Below are 26240 nucleotides of genomic sequence, written 5' to 3' on the forward strand. Positions count from 1 at the left end.
GTGCAAACTGCAAAGAGATTAAGACTAAGGGCAGTTTAGAGTCAAAAAGAACTGAAAAAACTTGCAGCTGGTGGTACCATCTGTGCCTGTCAAACTGTGGCCAAGTAGTTTTCCATGGTGGAGAAAGATGGAGAATCTGATAATGGCTTTTGGTTTGAGGTTACTGAAAAATGAGGAATACTACCCAGGAGGAAGATTAGGAGAGCTGGTGGGCTGTTCGTTCTCTTTGTAATGTGTGGCTCATCTCTCAGAAAAACAGGTTTCTCCTGGCAAATGGTCAAATTTGACATCCAAGACTGTAGCGTGGTCTCCTGTGTGTGTTCTTTCTTTCCTAGTCCATCTGCAGAATTTAGTCGATGCCAGGTGCCCAACATGGCATAGGAGAGTGTAGAGTCATGAGAAGGAATTAAAAAAAAACCTCACAGAACTTACAAGAAACTGCTAAAGAGACGTTTCCTGGGCTTCTGGTGATTCAGAAACAGAAGGATGGTATAGAGTAGCAGCAGGGGAGGAAGGGGGGGAGGATTCCTGCTGGCTGCAGCCCAGGCTCTCCTGTGTTGGGGAGAATCTGAGTCTTGGATGAAGCAAAGAGGTAAGGAGCAAAGTATGGCAGGTAGGCCACATCACCTTTGTTAAGGAGAATAAATGGAAGTAGGTGAGGAGGCATGGGGTGTGGCAGATTAGCCACTTGGGCTTCTGGGAGAAGAAAAGGAAAGCAGGAGACTTTGGAGAAGTGTTTTTAAACTGGGCAAGAAACTTGAACAGGAACTTCACGAAAGAGTGAAGGATAGTGAAATTGACAGTGAAAGGATACTCAACCTCATTACTCATCAGGATAATGCAAATTAAAACCACAATGAGGGGCTTCCCTGCTGGCGCAGTGGTTGAGAGTCCGCCTACCGATGCAGGGGATACAGGTTCGCGCCCCGGTCCGGGAAGATCCCACATGCCGCGGAGCGGCTAGGCCCGTGAACTATGGCCGCTGAGCCTGCGCGGCGCGTAGGGAGCCTGTGCTCCGCAACGGGAGGGGCCACAACAGTGAGAGGCCCGCGTACCGCAAAAAAAAAAAAAAAAAAAAGGAAAACCACAGTGAGATAAAAATATTACCTGAATGGCCAAACTAAAAATGACTGACAAAACCAAGGATATGCAGGAATTGGAACTTTGCTACGCTGCTGGTGTGAGTATAATTTTTTTTTTTTTTTTTTTTGCGGTACGCGGGCCTCTCACTGTTGTGGCCCCTCCCATTGCGGAGCACAGGCTCCGGACGCGCCGCGCAGGCTCAGCTGCCATAGTTCACGGGCCTAGCCGCTCCGCGGCATGTGGGATCTTCCCGGACCTGGGCATGAACCCGTGTTCCCTGCATCAACAGGCGGACTCTCAACCACTGCGCCACCAGGGAAGCCCTGGTGTGAGTATAATTAATACAACCCCTGTGGTAAACTGTTTATCACTATCTCTTAAAATTGAACATATGGCATACCTTGTTTTATTGTGCTTTGCTTTATTACATGTTGTAGGTATTGCGTATTTTACAAGTTGAAAGTTTGTGGCAGCCTTGTGTCAAGTAAGTTTATTGGCACCATTTTTCAAAAGCATTTGCTCCCTTCTTATCTGTGTCACATTTTGGTAATTCTCACAGTATTTCAAACTTTTCATTATTACCATTTGTTATGGTGATCTGTGATCAGTGATCTTTGATGTTACTATTATGACTCACTGAAGTCTCAGATGATGGTTAGCATTTTTTAGCAATAAAGTATTTTTAAATTAAGGCATGTACATTGCTTTTTTAGACATAATGCTTTGCACAGTTAATAGACTACAGTATAGTGTAAACATAACTTTTATATGCATTGAGAAACCAAGAAATTTGTGTGACTCGGTTTATTGCAATATTTGCTTTGTTGCAGTGGTCTGGACTTGGACTCCCAATAGCTCCAAGCTATGCCTATATCCTATAACCTAGCAATTCTACTTCTAGGTATCTACTCAAACAAAATGAGTACATGTGAGCACAGAACGTCACGCACATACATGTTTATAGCAGCTTTCTTCATAATAGCTACATTTAGGAATAATAAAAATGTCCATCAATAGTGGAATGGATAAACAAATTGTATATTTATATCATGAAACAGTATATAGCACTGAAGAAGAATGAAATACGGGTGAGTCTCACAAAGATAAAAAACAAATCAGATGTTAAAAGCTATATGCTGTATATCTAATTTATATAAAATTCAAAAGTAGACAAAGCTAACCTATGTTTGTTATAGTGGTTGCCTTTTGGGAACAGAGAGAGGGTAGTAATTGGGAAAGGGCAGAGGGGCTTCTGAGGTCCTTGTAACTTTCTATTTCATGACTTTTGGTAGTGGTTACATACCCAGGATCAATTTGAAATAATCCATTAGGCTATACATTTATTATTTATGCCTTTGTTTATTCTATACTTCAATTAAAAAGTTTATTTAAAAGGAGGAAGAGTGTTGGATTATAGCTTAGATCTCATTTATTTATTTAGCTATCTATTTATTTTAAAATTTATTTTTGAGAGACCAAAATAAGATTGGAATTATTTTTAAATTAATTGTGTTTTTCAACTCTATTCTTTCAACTGTGACATTGTGCCCAAACAATAGCACATGGAACCTAGAATGTCTGCCCTTCTATATAACATGCTTGGTTGTTCATCTTTTTTCTTTTTCCTTCCTAGTGCTTTCATACTACACACTTTTCTTCTGTGTAGCTCTCTTCTAGCAATGAAGAGCCTAATATTGACATTTAGACCATCTTGAGTCAGAGTTGCTTTTGATTATACGTGATAACTCTGCTGCCTCATCTGATACTTGTTTATTCAGATGATAAACAGGCATAGTACTTAGGCCATGACGTGTATTTAGCATATTATGCAGGAAATGCATAATAACTTGGATTCTGATGAGCACTACAGAAGTGGAGTGATGTGTAAAAATCACCAGAAATTTTGGTTGAGCCATGCGGGGCCTTTCTATGGTGGGACTTAAAGAAGATAAAATGTTGGGCAATGTTTTCAAAATTATGGCATTAATATTTAAGGATTATTTTGTTTTAAGAGCTGCAGTGTCCAGAAATTGTCACTATGGTAGTAGTTTTTTTGTTGTTGCTTATTTATTTATTTGGCTGTGTCAGGTCTTCGTTGTGACATGTGGGATCTTTTGTTCTGGCATGTGGGTTTTCTCTTCTCTAGTTGTGGTGGGGGCTCTAGAGCACGTGGGCTCTGTAGTTTGCAGCACATGGGCTCTCCAGTTGAGGCACACGAGCTCAGTAGTTGTGGTGTACGGGCTCACTTGCCCTGCGGCACGTGGGATCTTAGTTCCCCAACCGAGGATCAAACCTGCATCCCCTGCATTGGAAGTTGGATTCTCTACCACTGGACCATCAGGGAAGTCCCGGTAGTAGTTTTTAAACTGGGTTCCTCAGAGGTTTTGGGCTCCAAGACTGTACAACTCAGGAGTGTTTATCTACCTATCTATCTATTTATCTATGACAAGGAAGGTTGAGATAAGAGTAACCAGAACAGGCAGCTCTGGGTGCATTTATTGGGAATCTATGTAAGATTTGTTTTCAAATAGTTTGGGCTACTAAAAACAAAACCCAAAGCAAACAACACACACACACACACACACACACACACACACACACACACACACACACACACACACCCCTTTAGAGGATTTTAAAGGACTTTTGATGGTGGTAAAAAACTACCAGACACCAGGAAAATCTAATAGCATGTAACCTAAAGGCAATACAGATGCACTTGCAATGCCAGGGGCAAGGGTTGGAATAAACAGCACATGGCATTGGAAGTTTGGAGTAAGGGCTCCCAGGAACATTCACTAAAAAATGCCCCTGAACTAAACATTAGCTAATATGTAGGAATAATAATATTAGTAAATACTTATTAAATATTTGCTATTATTTAGTGATGTTAGCTATTTTCTGCATTATTTAATCCTGTAAGCACACTGCTTACAGACGTGATGGAGTAACTGGTATCAGACGAATTCCTCCACTAAGAAGCTGGATCAATTACTGCTTGAAGGCATCAGAGTGCACCTGAAAGGGCCAGAATTTGAGAGGTCAAGACAACTGAAAAAAAAGGACCTTCTCTGTGCCTTGTTTTTCTTCTGTGATGCATTTGTAATACATAAAAGGGGCATAGAGGCTGAACAGAAGGTAGTGGCCTAGATCTCACAGGAATCTCAGTGGAATTAGGAGACAGAAATTCATATTCAGGAGTACTAAGACAGCCATAATATGAAAGACCAAGATGCGAGAGAAAAGGGAACTCAGAGATATCTGAGCCAGCATTCTGCATGCAAATTTCCCTAGGAATTTGTGGACCTCTATCTACACTGTGCACTAGCAGACTGAGAAACCAAGAATGCAGCAGTTAAGAGACCAAAAGTCCAAAAAAAAAAAAAAGAGGGAGAGAGAGAGCAAAAGTCCAAATAGGGATTTAAGCAATCCCGTAGAATTTAAGGGGCAGAAATTATAGTTCAGAGCCCCCTAAGGAGGAAGGGCCCTGGTAAAAATGGAGAACTCTCAGTTGAGACCCAGAAGAACTAGACTCTTAAAAGCAAAATAAAACTGGAAATAGACCATTTTCTACAGGACCAAGGTAATATGTCTATGCTGTTTTCCAGAAGCAAGTGAAATTCTCTGTGTAGGAAGATATCCTCCAAAGCCTTATCATCCTTAAAATGTACAATAATCAATGGACATTTCCAGGTATGTCAGGAAATAAGACCAAATAACTGAATTTCAAAAGAAATAGAGATATATTACATGTTATTGATATAATGAATTATCAAATTTTAAAATAAATGTGATTAATATGTTTAAGAAAAATAGATGTACAAATTGATTATTTCACAACTGGAATCTATAAACAAGGATCAAATGTTAATCCTAGAGTTGAAAAACATAAATTAAGACTATAAGAGATGGGTTTAATAGTACATTACACATAGTAGAAGAGAAGATTAGTAAAGCAGAAGATGTTAGTAAAACGTGATAGATTGAAGCACAGAGAGGAAAAGAATGAACGATAAAGAAAAGAACACAACAGACATATGAAACCCAGTGAAAAAGAAAACATAGTGCTTCTCAAAGTATAATCTTGAGACCACTTTTAGTATCAGTCCCTGACAAGATGAGTAAATAAGGATAGAGTATTTACAAATATTTACAGCAATTGACTTTGCCACAAAATCTTTAATGTATTTTATGACAGAATTAGTCTACAAGAGATTATAAATAAAAGGAAAGAAAACATTCACTACAAATAGTTGGCATAACATAGGTGTACATGGAGTCCCGAAGTCAAGGAGATAAAGAATGTAGCAGAAGTAACATTTAAAACTGTATTGGCTAAGGATCTTTCAAAATGTTAAAGACCTTAAGGTACAACTTCATGAAGGTCCATGAACCATAAGCCGCATAAATACAAATAAAACCATACCTAGGAGCATCAGAATGAAGCTGTTAGGAACCTAGGACAAAGAAAAAACACATTGAAGGCTGCCAGAGAAAAGGAAAAAAAAACCTTCAAAGGAACAATAGCAAGATTGAAGCTACTTTTTCAATAGAAATGGTGGAATCCAGAATTCCAATGGACAATGGAATGGCATTTTCAAGGTACTGAAAGAAAATAATAATTATTAGCCTGCTAACCTAATTCTATACAAAGTGAAAATACCCTTCAAAGTAAAGATGAAATAAAGATATTTGCAGGTGAATGAAAACAGAATTTGTTGTCAGCAGACTCACATTAAAATATTAAAGAGAATTATTTAGACAAAAGGAAGTGAACCTATTTGGAAGTACAGGAACAAAAAAAAAAGGGAATGAAGAGCAAGAGAAAGGCTTAATATGAAAGTAAATATAGATAAATATCATGCAAAACAAAAATAATAATGTCCAGTTAAATTAAAATACATGACAATAATGGTAAAAAAATGTAGGAGCAAGGTAAAGTATTAAAATGTTGTAATATCCTTGCAATGTTTGGGAATTGACGAAAATACTAAATTATACTCTAATAAATCAAGGTTGAATAGTGTAACTTCTAGGGTAATAACTTAAAAAAAGTAATACAAGGATGTAGAGTAACAGGTCGATAAAGAAGAAATGGAAAAATTTTTTAATTACTTGATTAATTTTTTAAAAGACAAGAAAATAATAATAAAGAACAAAAGGAAATAGGAAAAAAGAAGGTGGTAAATTTGAATCCAGATATATTCATAGTTATATTAAATATAAATGGTTTAAATATTCCCATTAAAAGATGTATCTCTCAACCATATAAAAATGGTTTTTATGCTGCCTGAATAGACACACATTAAATATCAGGACATAGAAAGATTGGAAATAAAAGAATGGCAAAAGATATACCATGCAAACACTTATCAAAAGGAAGCTGGTATAACTATACTGATATTAGACATTGTAGATTTTAAGGAAAGAAGTCATACTAAAAATGAAAGAGGCCATGTCATGGTGATAAAATGGGCAATTTGACAGGAATATTCAATGATCTTAAAAGATATGTATTTAATAACAAAATATTTCAAGCAAAAACTGAAAAACCTTCGAAGTGGACAATCTGACAATCACAGTTGAAGATTTTAATAGATCTCACTCTCTCTTTAATTGTTAGCATTAGCAGACAAAAATATGAGTAAGAATATAGTATGTTTGAAGACACAGTTAAAAAATGTAACTTAAATGACATATATAGAACTCTATACCCCCGAGCTGCAAAATACACATTTTCAGATAAACATGAGACAGTCAATAAAATTGATTACGTACTAGTCAATAAAGTAAGTCTTTAAAAAATTCAGTGTATTGAAGTTACGTGTAGTATTTCCTCTGATCACAGTGGAATTAAGCTACAAATCAATAGCAAAAGATAACAAGAACATACACATATCCTATGACCCAGTAATTCCATTCCTGTATACCTAAAACAAATGTGTACTTTTGGCAGGAAAGGAGATGTACAATTATGTTCATGAAGTCTAAAATAACCCTTTGTCTATCAGCAGTGGAATGAAAAAATTATATGTCATATATTTATATAATGGAATAATGAATGAGCTACTGCTATACATACAAAACAGCATGGTTGAGTCTCGCAGATGTAATGATGAGCAAACAAAGACAGACCCAAAGAATGCATCACATGTGGTTCCATTTATGAATTCCAAATCAGGTAAAATTATGCTATAATGATACAAGTCAGAATAGTGTTTTGTTTTCTTACTGTATATATGTTGTACCTCATCAAATGTCTTTTAATAAACCCCCCCCAAAACAAAAAAACCTCAAGATTAAAAAATGAAGTACTTTCTGGGTGAAAAAGGTGGGCAAACATTACAAACAGGGCATTTCTTGGGTTTCAGTACTGTATTCTTCATGAGCCTTCCTCCACCTAATAAAGTCTTGCTTTTAAACCCCATTAACATTCTCATCTATTATTTATTATGGAAATAAATATACCAGCTAATGGTATTATTTAATTGCCTCAGATCTTTTTTTCTCCCCCATCATATAGGGCCTGTCATGTGGGGCAGCAGGATATAGTAGTTAAAGACACAGCCCTAGAGACAAGACTATTTGGTTTAAATCCCAGCTTAATATTTGGACAAATCACTTGAACTCTCTGTGTCTTATTAGTTTCTTCACTGTAAAATCAAGGTAACAAAAATACCTATGTCATAGTGCTGTTTTGAGAATTAAATGAGTCAATTACTTAAAACAGTGTCTGGCACAAAAGTAAGCACTCTATAAATGTTTGTGATTGTCACTATAATTACCTTAGGGGATTGGACTGTTCCTTATATTTGTTTTAAATCCTTCTAATACCTATAACTATACTGAGCAATCAAGAATATGGGATTTCCAGAAAGCTGGAGGCACAGATATTTTGGGAACTGACTGTTTTCTCTCTATGGATGAGGATGAGCTTACACTGATGACAAGGCTGGCTCATGAACCAGAAGCTTAAATAGAGCTGCATAAATTAGTGTAAGTGTTAAGAGTAAGATGAGAAGAATTTGTTTTCCTAACTCTGGTGGGACTCTACAACCCTGGAGAGTCAAGAGCAGCTTAGAACTGTGCTAAGGACCCAAATGGTGAGTGCCAACACATGTGACATCAGTCCCTTCCCGATGTACTCACCTTGCTTCCACTGCTAAGAACTCATGGCTAAGTAAGTTGGGAACTTATAGCAAGGGCATGTATATGTCATTTTCTGCAAATGTATAAGCTACCTGAACTCTGAAAGCCTATGTATTTGAAAAACTAAAATGTTTGTGGATTTAATTCAATTAAATTATACTGATAGGAACTGAATTGAATCTTGAGAGGTGGGTAAGAACTACAGTAGTTTAGTGGTTTAACTTGTAGGCTTTGGAGTCAGATAGATCTGAATTTGATTTACCAGATACGTGAATTTTCACAAAATATTTAACTTCTCAGGGCCTCAGCTTCCCCATTTGTAATGTGTGGGCAATAGTCACAGAAACTCCACAGGGTCACTGTAAGGATTAAATGAGATATGTGTCTGGTACATGTATTAAGCACTCAGTAAATTATAGCAAATACTATTATTGTAGATGTTGTTTTTTAGTTACTCTCAGTCAAGAGGCTTAAACCAGGCTGACCTGAATTGTGAAAATGAGCTGTGAGCTTTCCAAGTGTGTCCTTTCCTTGTTTCTTAAAATCCATTTTGTTTTAGTCTCCTGATAACCCTTAGTTTGGATAGGGAGGTCCTATTATCAGCAATTGGCATATGAAATAACATAGAGAGATAAAGTGATTTGCGTAACAATCTCATAACTATGGGTGTTAGAGATGAGCTTAGAACTCAGGCCTCCTCAATGTTAGCCTTGAAATTTTTATTCCTTCCTGTTTTTTCTACATTCTTATCTCCAGATACCCAGTGAGAGAGTATTTATAACCCCTATGTAAAGGATTCTTGAAAGAGCGGGGTATTATCCTAAATTACTAGCCCAAGAACATCTCATCATTTCAGATGTGGTAGTTAGATAGTTGACATAAGTCAACAGAGGTTTTTTAGGAGATCTAAGAGGTTTGATACTAAAGCTTCATTTAAGGATGCTCCCACTTTTAGGACGCAGCATTTTCTCTCTCCCACACTAGAGCTCATTTTAGCCTGAACCTCTCTCCAGAATGGCCTTTCATCTTGCTGAATTCTTCTTGCTCTTAGTTGGGGCTTTTCTGTTCCTCTACTTCCTAGGCTGGAGATGATTGCCTCATCATGTCTCCCACGTTTGTTGCTCCTCATTTAAAGCTATCAGCTCGATGATGAGTTTTTACATTGGAGCTCAGGGTTTCCTTGAAGAAAATTTAGGTCAACAGACAAGCCATTTAATTTTTTTTTTTTTTGGCTAAGGTAACTCTAAGGCTGCAGGAGGTGTTCTACCTTCCCTCTCAGTACTAAATGTGAGCTTCACGAGGACAGAGACTTTGTCTCTTTTTCCTGCAGAATCTCCCAGGGCATGGAACAGTGCATACGCTCATTAAGTTTTTCCTGAATGAATGAATGATGATCCAACTCAGAAATCCTTCAGATTTTAGTTAATTTCCTATCTTTGTTATCCCTTTTTCCATACATTTCAGATTTTTGGTTTAGATTCTGTTTAGATGCTTTTTTGGGTTTTGGTTATGTTACCAAACTCAGGTTTAGCTGCTCGCTGCTCAAAAGTCAATAATTTGAGAGGCAAGGGTCAGTAGAAAGGAAAGGTGCTCTAATCAGAAAATCTGGGGAGAAGGTGGACTTGTGTCCAGAGACCAACTCCAAAGATTCTGCTCAGCTATGACAGTTTTTAAAGAGAAAAATGGGGGGGAAGACTCTCAGTGAATCATTGAGGCAGGAGGTTGGGTTCTGCATCATTCTCCATTGTGTGCGCACCGGCTGACTCTCTTTTCAGATGTTATTTTGCCCTCATGATGCAGGACTCCTTAGGGGTAGAGAGGTAATCATTCTTTAACCACTTCATGCTTCATTCTTAATTGTTTTTATCTAGGGAAACAATTTACAGGTTAGGCAAGGTATGGTGTGCATTCAGGAAAGTGTAAGTCAGGAATTAGTTTCAATTGCTTAGTGATCCCTGTAATTATAGTGAACCCTATAATTAGGTTTTTAAGGTTAGAGGGGGACAGAAATGGGTACCTAGGAAAGGGGCAAAAGAGCTGCTTTCAGGTATGTGGAAAGACTGTAGAATTACTTTGTGTTCTAGTTGAATTTTAAACTTCTGGCTTCTTAGTGTATTCTACCCATACTCTGGTCCAGGTGTTTATGGCCATGAATTTACCTGCTTTTGAAAATTGGATTTCAGAGTAAATGAATTAAAAATGAAGCTATTAGTTTGTCTTAATTAAATTCTAGAGCTAAGTTACTTAGAAAATTTCAGATATAAGATTTTCCGATGATTAAGATCATAAGTTACTTAGAAAATTTCAGATATAAGATTTTCCGATGATTAAGATCATAGGGTATTCTTAAAATTGACTTTCTGTCAGATGCTGCTTTCCACCCTCATTGCCAGAGCACATAGGATAGCATTGGCTGCTATTAGTCATGTTTGATTTTCCCTAATAGGACTTTCAGCAACCTTTTCTGACCAAACAAACAAATGAGCCCCAAAATAACAAAGTGTAAACCAGCCTGTGCTGGGCCCTGAGATGAGTCTCTGGTGTACTCTGGACCAGAAGTGGTGAGCTCCTTCAGACTCCTGGGACTGCCTGATGCTACACGGGGAGCAGGGGGAGGTTTGCTCTGTTTCCCTTTAGTGCCAAGTCAACCAGAGACACTTTGATCCACTCTATTTCAAACAGTTGCAAGCAAAGGAAGAATGTCATGGGAATATCCAGACTTGGGCAGATAACAGCCCTACTCTTTATATCCCACTTATTAATCCCTAGGAAGGAAGGGGAGAAACGGTCTTTGGATGGTCAGCTATCCACACGCAGTAGTTGGATGCTGAGCCCTTTTCAAATGTACTCAATAAAAATGAAACCCTACTACTTGTTTTGCCTATTAGACACCATTATCTCCTTGGAACGCCAATTCATATCTCTTTGTGCTGTGTGTGGTTCTCACATATGGGATTTTAATAACCTCCATGCTGTGCTATGAATTTATAAGCAGGCCCGATAGAGGAAAAGCACCACAGGACTTTATTTTTTCATTATTATTCTTTTGAAAAACAGGGTCTGCCCTGTTTTGGCAGAAATGCCCTGCCACTTCTGCAAGGTTCTTCTGACAGCACTGGCAGTGTTGCAGCTAGAGGTATAGTTGTTACCATGGAAAGGAATGAGCTCTTTATTTATTTGCTATCTATTTTTTCTGGACTCCCTTTCCCACCCCCATCCTGCCTTTACGCACTTCCGTAACATCTTAGGCATTGTACTTGCAGCTTCAGTGAACTGATTGCACAGAAATAGGACCTGTTCTCCAGCTCTGTAGTGCATCTTACATTCTGATATTTTTTCTGCACATCCTTTTAAATGTGGTTGCATTTCTCCTCCATACACTTCTGCAAGTCCAAAAAGTCTGTTTAGTATGGTGGGTAGGAAAGCAGACTCTGCAGTCAGCTAGTCCTGGATGTGAATGCTAGCTTTGCTCTCAGATCCCGCAGAAATTATTTGGATTGTTTTAATTCATTTATAAAATAGTAATGATAAACCTTCCTCCTAAGGTTGATGTGATGGTTAATTGGTATATTATTTATGAGCCGTTTAGCACAATATTTGACAGAGTGTTAATAGAAGTTGCTATTATTCATTTAACAAATATTTACTGATTGCCTACTAGATGTCAGACACTATTTTTTAATTTTTATTTTATTTTTTTCAGACACTATTTTAGATGCTGGAGTTATACAAAGAATAAAACCATTTCCTTGCTTTTATAAAATTTATCGACTAATTAATAATCATTAAAATTGCAATTGACTATTACATATTGTACTCCTCTCAAATAACACTTAAAATCTGCCTTTTTCTTAAACATGAAGGTTAAAATTATTTTATAGTCTTATGTGTAGATGAATAATCCTACTGTGTTGTTATTTTTTCTTTTTCTTGCTTTCAAGCCCCTCTTCCATTTTCATGTTGTACCCATTTGAACTGACCTGCTTAATGAAGAAAAAAATCCTGTGATCCTGGCTTCTCCAGCTATCATCACCTTTTTATTATAAATTCAAGTCTCTTTTAGATTCAGTCTAACTCAATATGATACTTTATCTGAAATTTCATATTAGACCTCTTGGATGCTAAAGTAAAATGTAGGTTAAAAAAGCAATTTTTGAAAAGTTCAGGAGCAGAAAGAACTCAAGGGCTAAATCCTCACATATCTTTATCATGAAAGTGCCCAGCAGAGCTCCTGACTAGGAATCTGCTTATAGGTGTGTTTTGACACATGTGCACATGTGCTTATATACACAAAGGCATATATTTGTGTGGTTTAGACACTGAGTACACTGAGTACAGTTTATGTTTTATATTGTTTCCCAGTTCAATAAGAAGTTGGTGAACTGTATGACCCAATGGTACCAGAGGTCTCCATATTCTTGGAGATTCCTCAGAATTCACTGCACTTAAAAAATTTTAAGACTTACGTTCTGAAAAATATAAGATGCTATGTAAATAAAGCAGAACACTATTTAACATTGATGTTTGGGTAATGGTGTTAAAACCACTCTATCAGTAAACATCGCAGATAACGAGTGTGATATTTACAGTACAGCTGAATCTATTTTCATGCATTCAAAAATATTATTAGGGCTTCCCTAGTGGCGCAGTGGTTGGGAGTCTGCCTGCCAATGCGGGGGACGCGGGTTTGTGCCCCAGTCCGGGAAGATCCCACGTGCCGCGGAGCGGCTGGGCCCGTGAGCCATGGCCACTGAGCCTGCGCTTCGGGAGCCTGTGCTCCGTGGCGGGAGAGGCCGCAGCGGTGGGGGGCCTGCGTACCGCAAAAATATATATATATATATTATTAACACCTGTTTTGGGGCAGGTAGATTGTTAGTGCTATTGATGCAGTTGCAAATGGATTGTTCTCTTCCTTCAAGAAATGTAGGGTCTAACCGGAGAGACTGACAATAAATGAGTAAATGGATTAATAAGTACATGGTTACAATTATGATAATGTCTCTGAGGGTACAATGCTGTGTGCTATGAAAAGACCTAATGGGGAGGATTTACTTTGAGCTGGATGGGTGGTCAGGATAAGACTTTGAGAAGCTGACGTTTAAGCTTGGTGGTGCATGATGAGAAGTTACCTGCAAAAATGGCAGGGGAAGTGGAGGGCAAAGTATTCCAGGGAAAAAGAAACAGAATAGTCCAAGTTCTGAGGCTGAGGCAAGAACATGACCTGGTCAAGAAACTTAGAGAAATTTGGTTGCTGGCTGATTATGACTGGGAACCTAAAGCCACGTAAGACATTCCAAGGAATGCCAGAGGGCAGTGTCTTGCTTTGTGTCCTTTGTGTTTGGATTCAGTTACTTTCATGGACCTATATGCCTTTTGAGAGTATGAAATGTGGATTCCCAAGCTCAGGACCTCCATGTTTATTTTGAATGCTAATTACCACAAATATGTTTTTAATTGGTAACTGTGTATCTTAGGCACACTTCATTACATTTAACCTTTGAGATCACTTTTAATTTATCCTCTTAAAAATGTTTTCTATTAAGAAAGTATGGCACACATCAACCACATTTTAATTACTTTCTCCTGGAAGATTTTTGTGCTGGACACAATTTATCTGTCAAGGAGGAAATGAAAAAATGGTCATACTTTGAGAGAATGATGAAAATAAGATCAAATGCCAAACATCCCGATGTGTTTGTTTTCTAGATGATTTAGTATTCTGCTTTTACATAATACTGTTTATACACTCAGCCTAACTTTTTGGCTCCACATATTAAGAATGTATATGATTTAATTTTTTATAATAGCCAGCAATTTAACACAGCTGGATATTTGCTTTCTCCCCTATCAATAATCTGCTACCACTTTCTATCATTGTATCATACTGACCTTTAATCCAGCCTTTACATACAAACTCAGTTATATGTCCAATTCCTGCTTTAATGGGTTTTGATAGATTTCCCTGTGCTCGTTTATTTATAGAAATGATTTACTATTTATATTGTTTTCACGGTATTTTTACTTCTGTGTTTCATTTTGTTTTGGAGGAGCCATATTCTAACAAATATTTCTTCATTGGGTATACACGAATTTTAGATAAGTTGTTCCATTGTAAATAAATGTTGATGATTCTTTCTACCAGTATCTGCAGCTATTATTATCTTTACTCTCCAAGTTGTTGTTTTTTTTTTATTTTTTGAAAGGAATTTATTATATTAAATCTGAGCCATGAGAGGGACACTGATGTTAACTAATAGGGATGGCTGCCCCTCTCTGGCATCTACATTATGGATTTATTGACTACTGAATTTCTATAACACTAGCATCCTTCAGATTTCAAAACTTAGCTAAGATTTATTAAAGGTTCTGCTACTGGTAATCAACCTTTTAGCTAATGGAGCACATACTGAGTTTTTGCACAGAGAATGATGGTTCCCGACCAAGGGGTTTTGGCTCCAAAGACTAAGTGTTGCTCTGTGGCTTTGGCAGGCCTCAGAGGAGCCTGGCTGCTGGGAACTGAAATGCTCAGAGCTTGCCAACCCCAAACCACTGTGTTCTTCACAGCTCTCTAGTGCTAGGAGTTTGTGTGCCAAGGAAACAGAAACCTGTCTAGAATATAAACTGTTTTCTCTTGACTTTTCCTGTAGGAAGACTAGAAGAGGTTGAACCTGTAAGTTGTTTTATGATCAAAAAATAACTTAGGACTTTACCTTGGAAGTTGAATACTACAATTTCATACAGAAAACAAAATGGCACATTATTTATGCTCCCCAAATTACTTTATTCCCAATTATCAAAACGTCTATTAATTTTTTAAGTGATTAATAAAATTGTTGTGTTGGTGACAGTTATTTCAGCTCTTGAACTAAAGCAGTCCCTGTGTGTGAAAGGCCTCAAGTTTTAAGTGTGTGATGTAAGCCTGTGACAGGATGGAAATTATTCCACCTGCGTGGTTATATATAAATGAATGTGGGTTATGTGGGCAGGTAATGCTGATGATATTGGTAGCACATAAATTCACTAGCTAACAAAACTTTTTGCAGGATTGCATATTCTTTAGAAATAAGTCTCAAAGCTATTAGGAATATATATGTTTGACTCATAACGTTGGAATTGATTTTACTCACTTTCACTCAACCATCCCTGTCTCTTCTTATTTACCATCTTTCTATTCTTTCCTATTTCTCCTTCAGTACATACTTTTCTCCATCCAGTTTTCATCAGAGGGAAAGTTTTCTACATAATCTAGCACAAGACCGAGATGTAAACCTGGGCTCTTACGAAATTAGGGCTTAACTTACATTCAGTACAGCCAGTACTATTCTAAGAAGGTAGACTCTTGTGAAAAATCAGTAAAACTTGGAACACAGAAAAGGTTAAATTCATAGCATTTGTATAGCTTAATTTCATTAGACTGTTGCCTAATCGTTTATTAGGATTCCTTGATTTCTTTTAGACCTGAGTTTCTCCACCTCAGCACTACTGACTTTTTGGGCTGGATAATTCTTTGTTGTGGGGACCTTTGCTGTTCATTGAAAGATCCTCTACCCACTAGATGCCAGTAGAACCTCACCCCACACCCCAGATCTCTCCAGACATTTCCAAACGTCACCTAGGGAGGAAAACCGCTCCCAGTTGAGAACCACTATTTTAGACCCAGGTACCTGGACACATGATGTTATAAATCAATACATTAAGCATAGGTTTTTTAAAAAAGTCTGTTTTTAAAGACTGGATGTCCCCATCTTATCTCATTATTTCCAACAGCATTCAAATTCAAAAGCTGATGACCAATGCTAACAAAGCCTGAATAGATAGAAAGTAGATCTCTTCCTTTTTATTAGATAAGATGTCCGGCAATGAAAATCCCTGGATACAAAGAGCTTGTTAAGATGTATTATGTCAGATGAAAGTGCTATTTTAATAACTCGTTATTCTTAGCATGGACATTTTATTTTAGAAAAATGGATAATTAGCATTTTGGCTTATCACTTTCTCTCCATGAACACAAATACTTTGATAGACAGACAACCAAGAGAGACTTCATTAAATAATGGGTCTCATCAGCCTGGGACTAGAGTAAATTAGAGGTTAGACTTCCAGCTTGAGAGTTGGAACTCAGGGTTTGGTGGCAATGTCCTCTCATTCATCCAGGATATTTTTGTGGATTAACCTCATGCTGCAGTCAAAAACCAGAGCACAGGTCAGTTAGCTAGAAATAAAAGTCGAAATTCAGCTTGGGAAGCCATAGGCTACACTGCATTTAACTTGCAGCTGGATACTTGCAAGAACACATTCAAAGCATAACTACAAGTCCTATGGTGTCTGGACTTAGCAGCTTCAATTTCTAGATAATGGCCCATTATTAATGTGGAAATATTAGAAAGTTTTCCAGGGAAAAAATATCAGCCTGGAACCATTCCCCTTTGCATACATTATACACGTTACTGCCATCTGTGGTTATCCATACTACGCATAAAACCTAACTAGTTTTCCAAAAAGGACTACAAATAACACTCTATTTTTTTTGAGAACAGCCTTCCCAACACCCAGCTAGGAATCTATTTTAAAATTAATTTTATTAAAAGTTTTTTTTAGTGTAATCTGTCCTTTTGTTTCTAAGAAACAAAGCCCAATGCTGTTTGATTAGGAACTATCTTATCATCGCTCAGAGAAGACAAAAAGCATTAGTGGAATTTTCCTGGCCTTGGTCTTCTTTTAAAGCTTGCAGTGCAGTCTTAAGAACGGATCACAATTGTTACTTAGATTTCCTCTGTGGGGCAGTGGGGGAGCTCAGGTCTGAGAAATTATTCTTATCATGAGATGGAAGAATGATTTTATTCACCATTCATAATCCACATGTGTGATCCAACCCACACAGAAGCCTTCGCTCTGTTTGTCCTTAAGCTGAATCTGACATTTTACCTCCTGATGTTTTCTAAGTAGCATTTTTCTACCAAGCAGGCTTGTGTGGAAAAAAAATGAGGGTAACAAGTGTACAATGCTTCTGAAACATATTTAACTTTATTACTAACATATTCTAAGAAAAATAACAGAGCAAAGCCTGAACAAAATGATTTTACAAGTTCTGAAGGGAATCCTCACATGATACAATGCAGGAAATAAAAAGCCTTTATTTCCCCGCGAAAATGTGAACGTGTGTGCTTCTGTTTATTAATCACATGATTTATTATCGATGCATCTCTACTCACCCCTAAGAAGCGTGGATCCTAATAACTAGAGAGTCTTTTTTTTTTAATATCTTTATTAGAGTATAATTGCTTTACAATGGTGTGTTAGTTTCTGCTTTATAACAAAGTGAATCAGTTGTACATATACATATGTTCCCATATCTCTTACCTCTTGCATCTCCCTCCCTCCCACCCTCCCTATCTCACCCCTCCAGGCGGTCACAAAGCACCAAGCAGATCTCCCTGTGCTATGTGGCTGCTTGCAACTACCTATCTACCTTACGTTTGGTAGTGTATATATATGTCCATGCCTCTCTCTCGCTTTGTCACAGCTTACGCTTCCCCCTCTCCATATCCTCAAGTCCATTCTCTAGTAGGTCTGTTTCTTTATTCCTGTCTTACCCCTAGGTTCTTAATGACATTTTTCCCCTTAAATTCCATATATATGTGTTAGCATACGGTATTTGTCTTTCTCTTTCTGACTTACTTCACTCTGTATGACAGACTCTAGGTCTATCCACCTCATTACAAATAGCTCAATTTCCTTTCTTTTTATGGCTGAGTAGTATTCCATTGTATATATCTGCCATATCTTCTTTATCCATTCATCCGATGGTGGACACTTAGGTTGTTTCCATCTCCGGGCTATTGTAAATAGAGCTGCAATGAACATTTTGGTGCATGACTCTTTTTGAATTATGGTTTTCTCAGGGTATATGCCCAGTAGTGGGATTCCTGGGTCATATGGTAGTTCTAGTTTTAGTTTTTTTAAGGAACCTCCATACTGTTCTCCACAGTGGCTGTATCAATTTACATTCCCACCAACAGTGCAAGAGGGTCCCCTATTCTCCATACCCTCTCCAGCATTTATTGTTTCTAGATTTTTTTGATGATGGCCATTCTGACGTGTGTGAGATGATATCTCATTGTAGTTTTGATTTGCATTTCTCTAATGATTAATGAAGTTGAGCATTCTCTCTTGTGTTTGTTGGCAGTCTGTATATCTTCTTTGGAGAAATGTCTATTTAGGTCTTCTGCCCATTTTTGCATTGGGTTGTTTGTTTTTTTGTTATTCAGATGCATGAACTGCTTATAAATTTTGCAGATTAATCCTTTGTCAGTTGCTTCATTTGCAAAAATTTTCTACCATTCTGAGGGTTGTCTTTTGGTCTTGTTTATGGTTTCCTTTGCTGTGCAAAAGCTTTTAAGTTTCATTAGGTCCCATTTGTTTATTTTTGTTTTTATTTCCATTCCTCTAGGAGGTGGGTCAAAAAGGATCTTGTTGTGATTTATGTCATAGAGTGTTCTGCCTATGTTTTCCTCTAAGAGTTTGAGAGTTTCTGGCCTTACATTTAGGTCTTTCATCCATTTTCAGTTTATTTTTGTGTATGGTGTTAGGGAGTGTTCTAATATCATACTTTTACATGTACCTGTCCAGTTTTCCCAGCACACTTATTGAAGAGGCTGTCCTTTCTCCACTGTACATTCCTGCCTCCTTTATCAAAGATAAGGTGACCACATGTGCATGGGTTTATCTCTGGGCTTTCTATCCTGTTCCATTGATCTATCTTTCTGTTTTTGTGCCGGTACCATACTATCTTGATTACTGTACCTTTGTAGTATAGTCTGAAGTCAGGGAGCCTGATTCCTCCAGCTCCGTTTTTCATTCTCAAGATTGCTTTGGCTATTCGGGGTCTTTTTTGTTTCCATATAAATTGTGAAATATTTTGTTCTAGTTCTGTGAAAAATACCAGTGGTAGCTTGATAGGGATTGCATTGAATCTGTAGATTGCTTTAGGTAGTAGAGTCATTTTCACAATGTTGATTCTTCCAATCCAAGAACGTGGTATATCTCTCCATCTATTTGTATCATCTGTAATATCTTTCATGAGTGTCTTATAATTTTGTGCATACAGGTCTTTTGTCTCCTTAGGTAGGTTTATTCCTAGATATTTTATTCTTTTTGTTGCAAAGGTAAATGGGAATGTTTTCTTTATTTCACTTTCAGATTTCTCATCATTAGTGTACAGGAATGCCAAAGATTTCTGTGCATTAATTTTGTATCCTGCTACTTTACCAAATTCATTGATTAGCTCTAGTAGTTCTCTGGTAGCATCTTTAGGATTCTCTATGTAGAGTATCATGTCATCTGCAAACAGTGACAGCTTTACTTCTTTTTTTCCAATTTGGATTCCTTTTATTTCCTTTTCTTCTCTGATTGCTGTGGTTAAAACTTCCAAAACTATGTTGAATAAGAGTGGTGAGAGTGGGCAACCTTGTCTTGTTCCTGAGCTTAGTGAAAATGCTTTCAGTTTTTCACCATTCAGGACGATGTTGGCTGTGGGTTTGTCATATATGGCCTTTATTATGTTGAGGAAAGTTTCCTCTATGCCTACTTTCTGCAGGGTTTTTATCATAAATGGGTGTTGAATTTTGTCGAAAGCTTTCTCTGCATCTATTGAGATGATCATATGGTTTTTCTCCTTCAATTTGCTAATATAGTTTATCACATTGATTGTTTTGCATATATTGAAGAATCCTTGCATTTCTGGAATAAACCCCACTTGATCATGGTGTATGATCCTTTTAATGTGCTGTTGGATTCTGTTTGCTAGTATTTTGTTGAGAATTTTTGCATCTATGTTCATCAGTGATATTGGCCTGTAGTTTTCTTTCTTTGTGACATCCTTGTCTGGTTTTGGTATCAAGGTGATGGTGGCCTTGTAGAATGAGTTTGCGAGTGTTCCTCCCTCTGCTATATTTTGAAAGTGTTTGAGAAGGATAGGTGTTAGCTCTTCTATAAATGTTTGATAGAATTCGCCTGTGAAGGCTTCTGGTCCTGGGCTTTTGTTTGTTGGAAAATTTTTAAATCACAGTTTCAATTTCACTGCTTGTGATTGGTCTGTTCATATTTTCTATTTCTTCCTGATTCAGTCTCGGCAGGTTGTGCATTTCTAAGAATTTGTCCATTTCTTCCAGGTTGTCCATTTTATTGGCATAGAGTTGCTTGTAGTAATCTCTCATGATCTTTTGTATTTATGCCGTGTCAGTTGTTACTTCTTTTTCATTTCTAATTCTATTCATTTGAGTCTTCTCCATTTTTTTCTTGATGAGTCTGGCTAATGGTTTATCAATTTTGTTTATCTTCTCTAAGAACCAGCTTTTAGTTTTATTGATCTTTGCTATTGTTTCCTTCATTTCTTTTTCATTTATTTCTGATCTGATCTTTATGATTTCTTTCCTTCTGCTAACTTTGCGGTTTTTTTGTTCTTCTTTCTCTAATTGCTTTAGGTGCAAGGTTAGGTTGTTTATTCGAGATGTTTCCTGTTTCTTAAGGTAGGATTGTATTGCTATAAACTTCCCTCTTAGAACTGCTTTTGCTGCATCTCATCGATTTTGTGTCATCCTATCTCCATTGTCATTTGTTTCTAGGTATTTTTTAATTTCCTCTTTGATTTCTTCAGTGATCACTTCATTATTAAGTAGTGTATTTTTAGCCTGCATGTGTTTGTATTTTTTACAGATCTTTTCCTGTAATTGAGATCTAGTCTCATAGCATTGTGGTCGGAAAAGATACTTGAAACACTTTCGATTTTCTTAAATTTACCAAGGCTTGATTTGTGACCCAAGGTATGATCTATCCTGGAGAATGTTCCATGAGCACTTGAGAAAAATGTGTATTCTATTTGCTTTTGGATGGAATGTCCTATAAATATCAATTAAGTGCATCTTGTTTAATGTATCTTTTAATGCTTGTGTTTCTTTATTTATCTTCATTTTGGATGATCTGTCCATTGGTGAAAGTGGGGTGTTAAAGGCCCCTACTATGAATGTGTTACTGTCGATTTCCCCTTTTATGGCTATTAGTATTTGCCTTATGTATTGAGGTGCTCATATGTTGGGTGCATAAATGTTTACAATTTTTATATCTTCTTGGATCGATCCCTTGATCATTATGTAGTCTCCTTCTTTGTCCCTTGTAATAGTCTTTATTATAAAGTCTATTTTGTCTGATATGAGAATTGCTACTCCAGCTTTCTTTTGGTTTGCATATGCATGAAATATCTTTTTCCTTCCCCTTACTTTGTGTGTATGTGTCTCTCTGTCTGAAGTGAGTCTCTTGTAGACAGCAAATATATGGGTCTTGTTTTGTAACCATTCAGCCAATCTGTGTCTTTTGGTGGGAGCCTTTAATCCCTTTACACTTAAGGTAATTATCGATATGTATGTTCCTATTCCCATTTTCTTAATTGTTTTGGGTTCGTTATTGTAGGTCTTTTCCTTCTCTTGCATTTCTTGCCTAGAGAAGTTCCTTTAGCAGTTGTTGTAAAGCTGGTTTGGTGGTGCTGAACTCTCTCAGCTTTTGCTTGTCTGTAAAGGTTTTAATTTCTCCATCAAATCTGAATGAGATCCTTGCTGGGTAGAGCAATCTTGGTTGCAGGTTTTTCTCCTTCATCACTTTAAATATGTTCTGCCAGTCCCTTCTGGCTTGCAGAGTTTCTTCTGAAAAATCAGCTGTTAACCTTATGGGGATTCCCTTGTGTGTTATTTGTTGTTTTTCCCTTGCTGCTTTTAATATGTTTTCTTCGTATTTAATTTTTGATTAATATGTGTCTTGGCATATTTCTCCTTAGATTTATCCTTTATGGACTCTTCTGTGGTTTCTGGCCTTGATTAACTATTTCCTTTCCCATATTAGGGAAGTTTTCAACTATAATCTCTTCAAATATTTTCTCAGTCCCTTTCTTTTTCTCTTCTTCTTCTGGAACCCCTATAATTCGAATGTTGGTGCATTTAATGTTGTCCCAGAGGTCTCTGAGACTGTCCTCAGTTCTTTTCATTCTTTTTTCTTTATTCTACTCTGCAGTAGTTATTTCCACTCTTTTATCTTCCAGGTCACTTATCCATTCTTCTGCCTCAGTTATTCTGCTATTGATCCCATCTAGAGTATTTTTAATTTCATTTATTGTGTTGTTCATCGTTGTTTGTTTCATTTTTAGTTCTTCTAGGTCCTTGTTAAATGTTTCTTGCATTTTGTCCATTCTATTTCCAAGATTTTGGATCATCTTTACTATCATTATTCTGAATTCTTTTTCAGGTAGACTGCCTATTTCCTTTTCATTTGTTAGGTCTGGTGGGTTTTTTATGTTGCTCCGTCTTCTGCTGTGTGTTTTTCTCTCTTCTCATTTTGCTTATCTTACTGTGTTTGGAGTCTCCTTTTTGCAGGCTGCAGGTTCATAGTTCCCGTTGTTTTTGTTGTCTGTCCCCAGTGGCTAAGGTTGGTTCAGTGTGTTGTGTAGGCTTCCTGGTGGAGGGGACTAGTGCCTGTGTTCTGGTGGATGAGGCTGGATCTTGTCTTTCTGGTGGGCAGGTCCACGTCTGGTTGTGTGTTTTGGGGTGTCTGTGGACTTATTATGATTTTAGGCAGCCTGTCTGCTAATGGGTGGGGTTGTGTTCCTGTTTTGCTAGTTGTTTGGCATAGGTTGTCCAGGACTGTAGCTTGCTGGTCGTTGAGTGATGCTGGGTGCTGGTGTTGAGATGGAGATCTCTGGGAGATTTTTGCCATTTGTTATTATGTGGAGCTGGGGGGGGTCTCTTGTGGACCAGTGTCCTGAAGTTGGCTCTCCTACCTCAGAGGCACAGCACTGACTCCTGGCTGCAGCACCAAGAGCCTTTCATCCACACGGCTCAGAATAAAAGGGAGAAAAAGCAGAAAGAAAGAATTAGTAGAAGTAGAAAGAAAGAAAGAGAGGAGGGAGGAAGGAAGGAAGGAAGGAAGGAAGAACGAAAGGAAAGAAAGAAAGAAAGAAAGAAGATAAAGTAAAATAAAATAAAGTAAGATAAAATATAATAGTTATTAAAATAAAAAAAATAATTATTAAGAAAAGAAATGTTTTGAAAATGGATAGAACCCTAGCACAAATGGTGGAAGCAAAGCTATACAGACAACATCTCACACAGAAGCATAGACATACACACTCACAAAAAGAGGAAAAGGAGAAAAAATCATAAATCTTGCTCTCAAAGTCCACCTCCTCAATTTGGGATGATTCATTGTCTAAAGGAGAGAAAGAAGGAAAGAAAGGAAGAAGATAAAGTAAAATAAAATAAAGTTATTAAAATAAAAAATAATTATTAAGAAAAAAAATTTTTTTTTTAAAAAAAAGGAAGGCTAGAACCCTAGGACAAATGGTGGAAGCAAAGCTATAGAGACAAAATCTCACACAGAAGCATACACATACACACTCACAAAAAGAGGAAAAGGGGAAAGAATCATAAATCTTGCTCTCAAAGTCCACCTCCTCAATTTGGGATGATTCGTTGTTTATTCATGGATTCCAGAGATGCAGGGTATATCAAGTTGATTGTGGAGCTTTAATCCGCTGCTCCTGAGGCTGCTGGGAGAGATTTCCCTTTCTCTTCTTTGTTCTCACAGCTCCCAGGGGCTCAGGTTTGGATTTGGCCCCTCCTCTGCGTGTAGGTCGCCGGAGGGCGTCTGTTCTTTGCTCAGACAGGATGGGGTTAAAGGTGCCGCTGATTCGGGGGCTCTGGGTCACTCAGGCGGGGGCGGGGGAGGGAGGGGCACGGAGTGCGGGGCGAGCCTGCGGCGGCAGAGGCCGGCGCGACGTTGCACCAGCCTGAGGCGCGCCTTGCGTTCTCCCGGGGGAGTTGTCCCTGGATCCCGGGACCCTGGCAGTGGCGGGCTGCACAGGCTCCCCGGAAGGAGGTTTTGGAAAGTGACCTGTGGTCGCACACAGGCTTCTTGGTGACGGCAACAGCAGCCGTAGCGTCTCATGCCCGTGTCTCGGGTCCGTAGTTTTAGCTGCGCCTTGCGCCCGTCTCTGGAGCTCCTTTAAGCAGCGCTCTGAATCCCCTCTCCTCGCGCACCAGGAAACAAAGAGGCAAGAAAAAGTCTCTTGCCTCTTCGGCAGGTGCAGACTTTTCCCGGGACTCCCTCCCGGCTAGCCGTGGTGCACTAACCCCTTCAGGCTGTGTTCAAGCTGCCAACCCCAGTCCTCTCCCGGCGCTCTGACTGAAGCCCGAGCCTCAAGTCCCAGCCCCGCCCGCCCCGGCAGGTGAGCAGACAAGCCTCTCGGGCTGGTGAGTGCCGGTCGGCCCTGATCCTCTGTGCGGAAATCTCTACGCTTTGCCCTCCGCACCCCTGTTGCTGTGCTCTCCTCCGTGGCTCCGAAGCTTTCCCCCTCCGCCACCCGCAGTCTCCGCCCGCGAAGAGGCTTCCTAGTGTGTGGAAAATTTTCCTCCTTCACAGCTCCCTCCCACTGGTGCAGGTCCCGTCCCTATCCTTTTGTCTCTGTTTATTCTTTTTTCTTTTGCCCTACCCAGGTATGTGGGGCCGGGGGGGGGGGGGCGGGTTCTTGCCTTCTGGGAGGTCTGAGGTCTTCTGCCAGCGTTCAGTAGGTGTTCTGTAGGAGTTGTTACACGTGTAGATGTATTTCTGGTGTATCTGTGGGGAGGAAGGTGATCTCCGCGTCTTACTCTTCCGCCATCTTCCCGGAAGCCTCACTAGAGAGTCTTTAGGGGGCTGGGTGAATGGTAGGTGTGAGCATTCAACTTGGAGGAACCCAGAGAAATATACTGCTCTGTAAATAAATGGAGAGATATAGAGTTTATGATATGTTGCTTGGAAGAAATGAATGTTTGGAAGGGGAGAACCTTTTTCCATATTCCCATATCATCTTCGGTAAAATTTCCATTGTCCACTTATACTCTGTGGGGTGGTTTTTCTTTTGTGGGAAATGAGGAGTAGTGTTGAATTTTACTCAGATTTGCTGTGGGACAAATATGGAGGTTGCTCACGGGTAGCCAATAAATCAGTTGCAGAAGTTAAGAAACAGAGAGTCAAGAGTTGAGAAATCGTTGCAAAAGTACGCAGCTAGAAAGGGGCAGGGAGGGATTTGAATGCTAGTCTGATGACAAAGCCAACTCTTGTTTTTATTCTACTATGCTGCTGGAAACTGGTTCCATTATAATTTTCCCAAAACAACTTAAGTTCTGATGAGATAGAAGCAGAATATGAGAGAATGTAGAAGGTTGATGGTATTGAAATTACTCGATAAAATTATATATATTTATATATAAATGTTTATATATTAAACCTTCAAAGCCCTGGTGTTAATAGCTTTTATTTTAAATTATGTCTTTATTGTTTAACCCATTTTGGAAAGTATGGTTTATGGGCAAATGTATGCTTTTGGAACCAAAAAGGTATAGAAAGGATATGGCCACAGTATCATTAACTTCTTGTCTCCTCTAACAAGAAATAAACACTTAATAGGAGCAAATCCCATTTTTTGAAATGTTACCTAAACTTTGCCTAAAATTAGCACTTGTTTGTTTACAGCAGTTGCACACACACACACGAAAAATGTTTTCATAAAAAATAGAAATAGAAAAATTATTTGACTTTTCATACTCACCCTCTCTGCCTCACCCCCTCATTTCCCAACTCCCTACTCCCCACCAAGTGAATTATATGGTACTGAAAGGTTATTTATTTATTTTTATGATAGGCCAATCAATAATATATTCCTACCTAATTCATTAGATTATTAATTAGGCCCTGTGTTTCAGATCTGCAGTTACAGACTGGAGCCCAGGAGTGAGGCAAGGAAGCTGTGCTGAGGATTTGTATGTTAGCTGCAGCACGCAGCCAAGATTCTTGCAAGGTTCAGATTTCCTTCTTTAAGGTGAGAAGGAATCCCACTCTCTCCATGGCCTGTCAGTAAACCTATTTTGTAAGTGAAACAAAAATTAAACAGTTAGTTTACATTTTGCATTGGCTATGCTTTAACATTT

The 26240-nt window shown here is 38.2% G+C and overlaps 1 protein-coding gene across 5 annotated transcripts in view; it reads left to right on the forward strand.

The window, feature by feature from the left end:
• ST6GALNAC3 (ST6 N-acetylgalactosaminide alpha-2,6-sialyltransferase 3) overlaps positions 1–26240 on the forward strand; it is a 583102-nt gene that overhangs the window by 313276 nt on the left and 243586 nt on the right. The window contains exon 1 of one of the 5 annotated variants that reach the window (XM_079901984.1): positions 1331–1411. The exons of the other annotated variants lie outside the window; for them this stretch is intronic. Coding sequence (XP_079758110.1) covers positions 1346–1411 — 66 coding nt within the window. The 5' untranslated portion in view covers positions 1331–1345. Of the gene's footprint in view, positions 1–1330; positions 1412–26240 lie in introns of those variants that run through there. 5 annotated transcript variants of the gene reach the window in all.

Source organism: Stenella coeruleoalba (assembly GCF_951394435.1).
Source record: "Stenella coeruleoalba genome assembly, chromosome: 1".
Taxonomy (NCBI): Eukaryota; Metazoa; Chordata; class Mammalia; order Artiodactyla; family Delphinidae; genus Stenella; species Stenella coeruleoalba.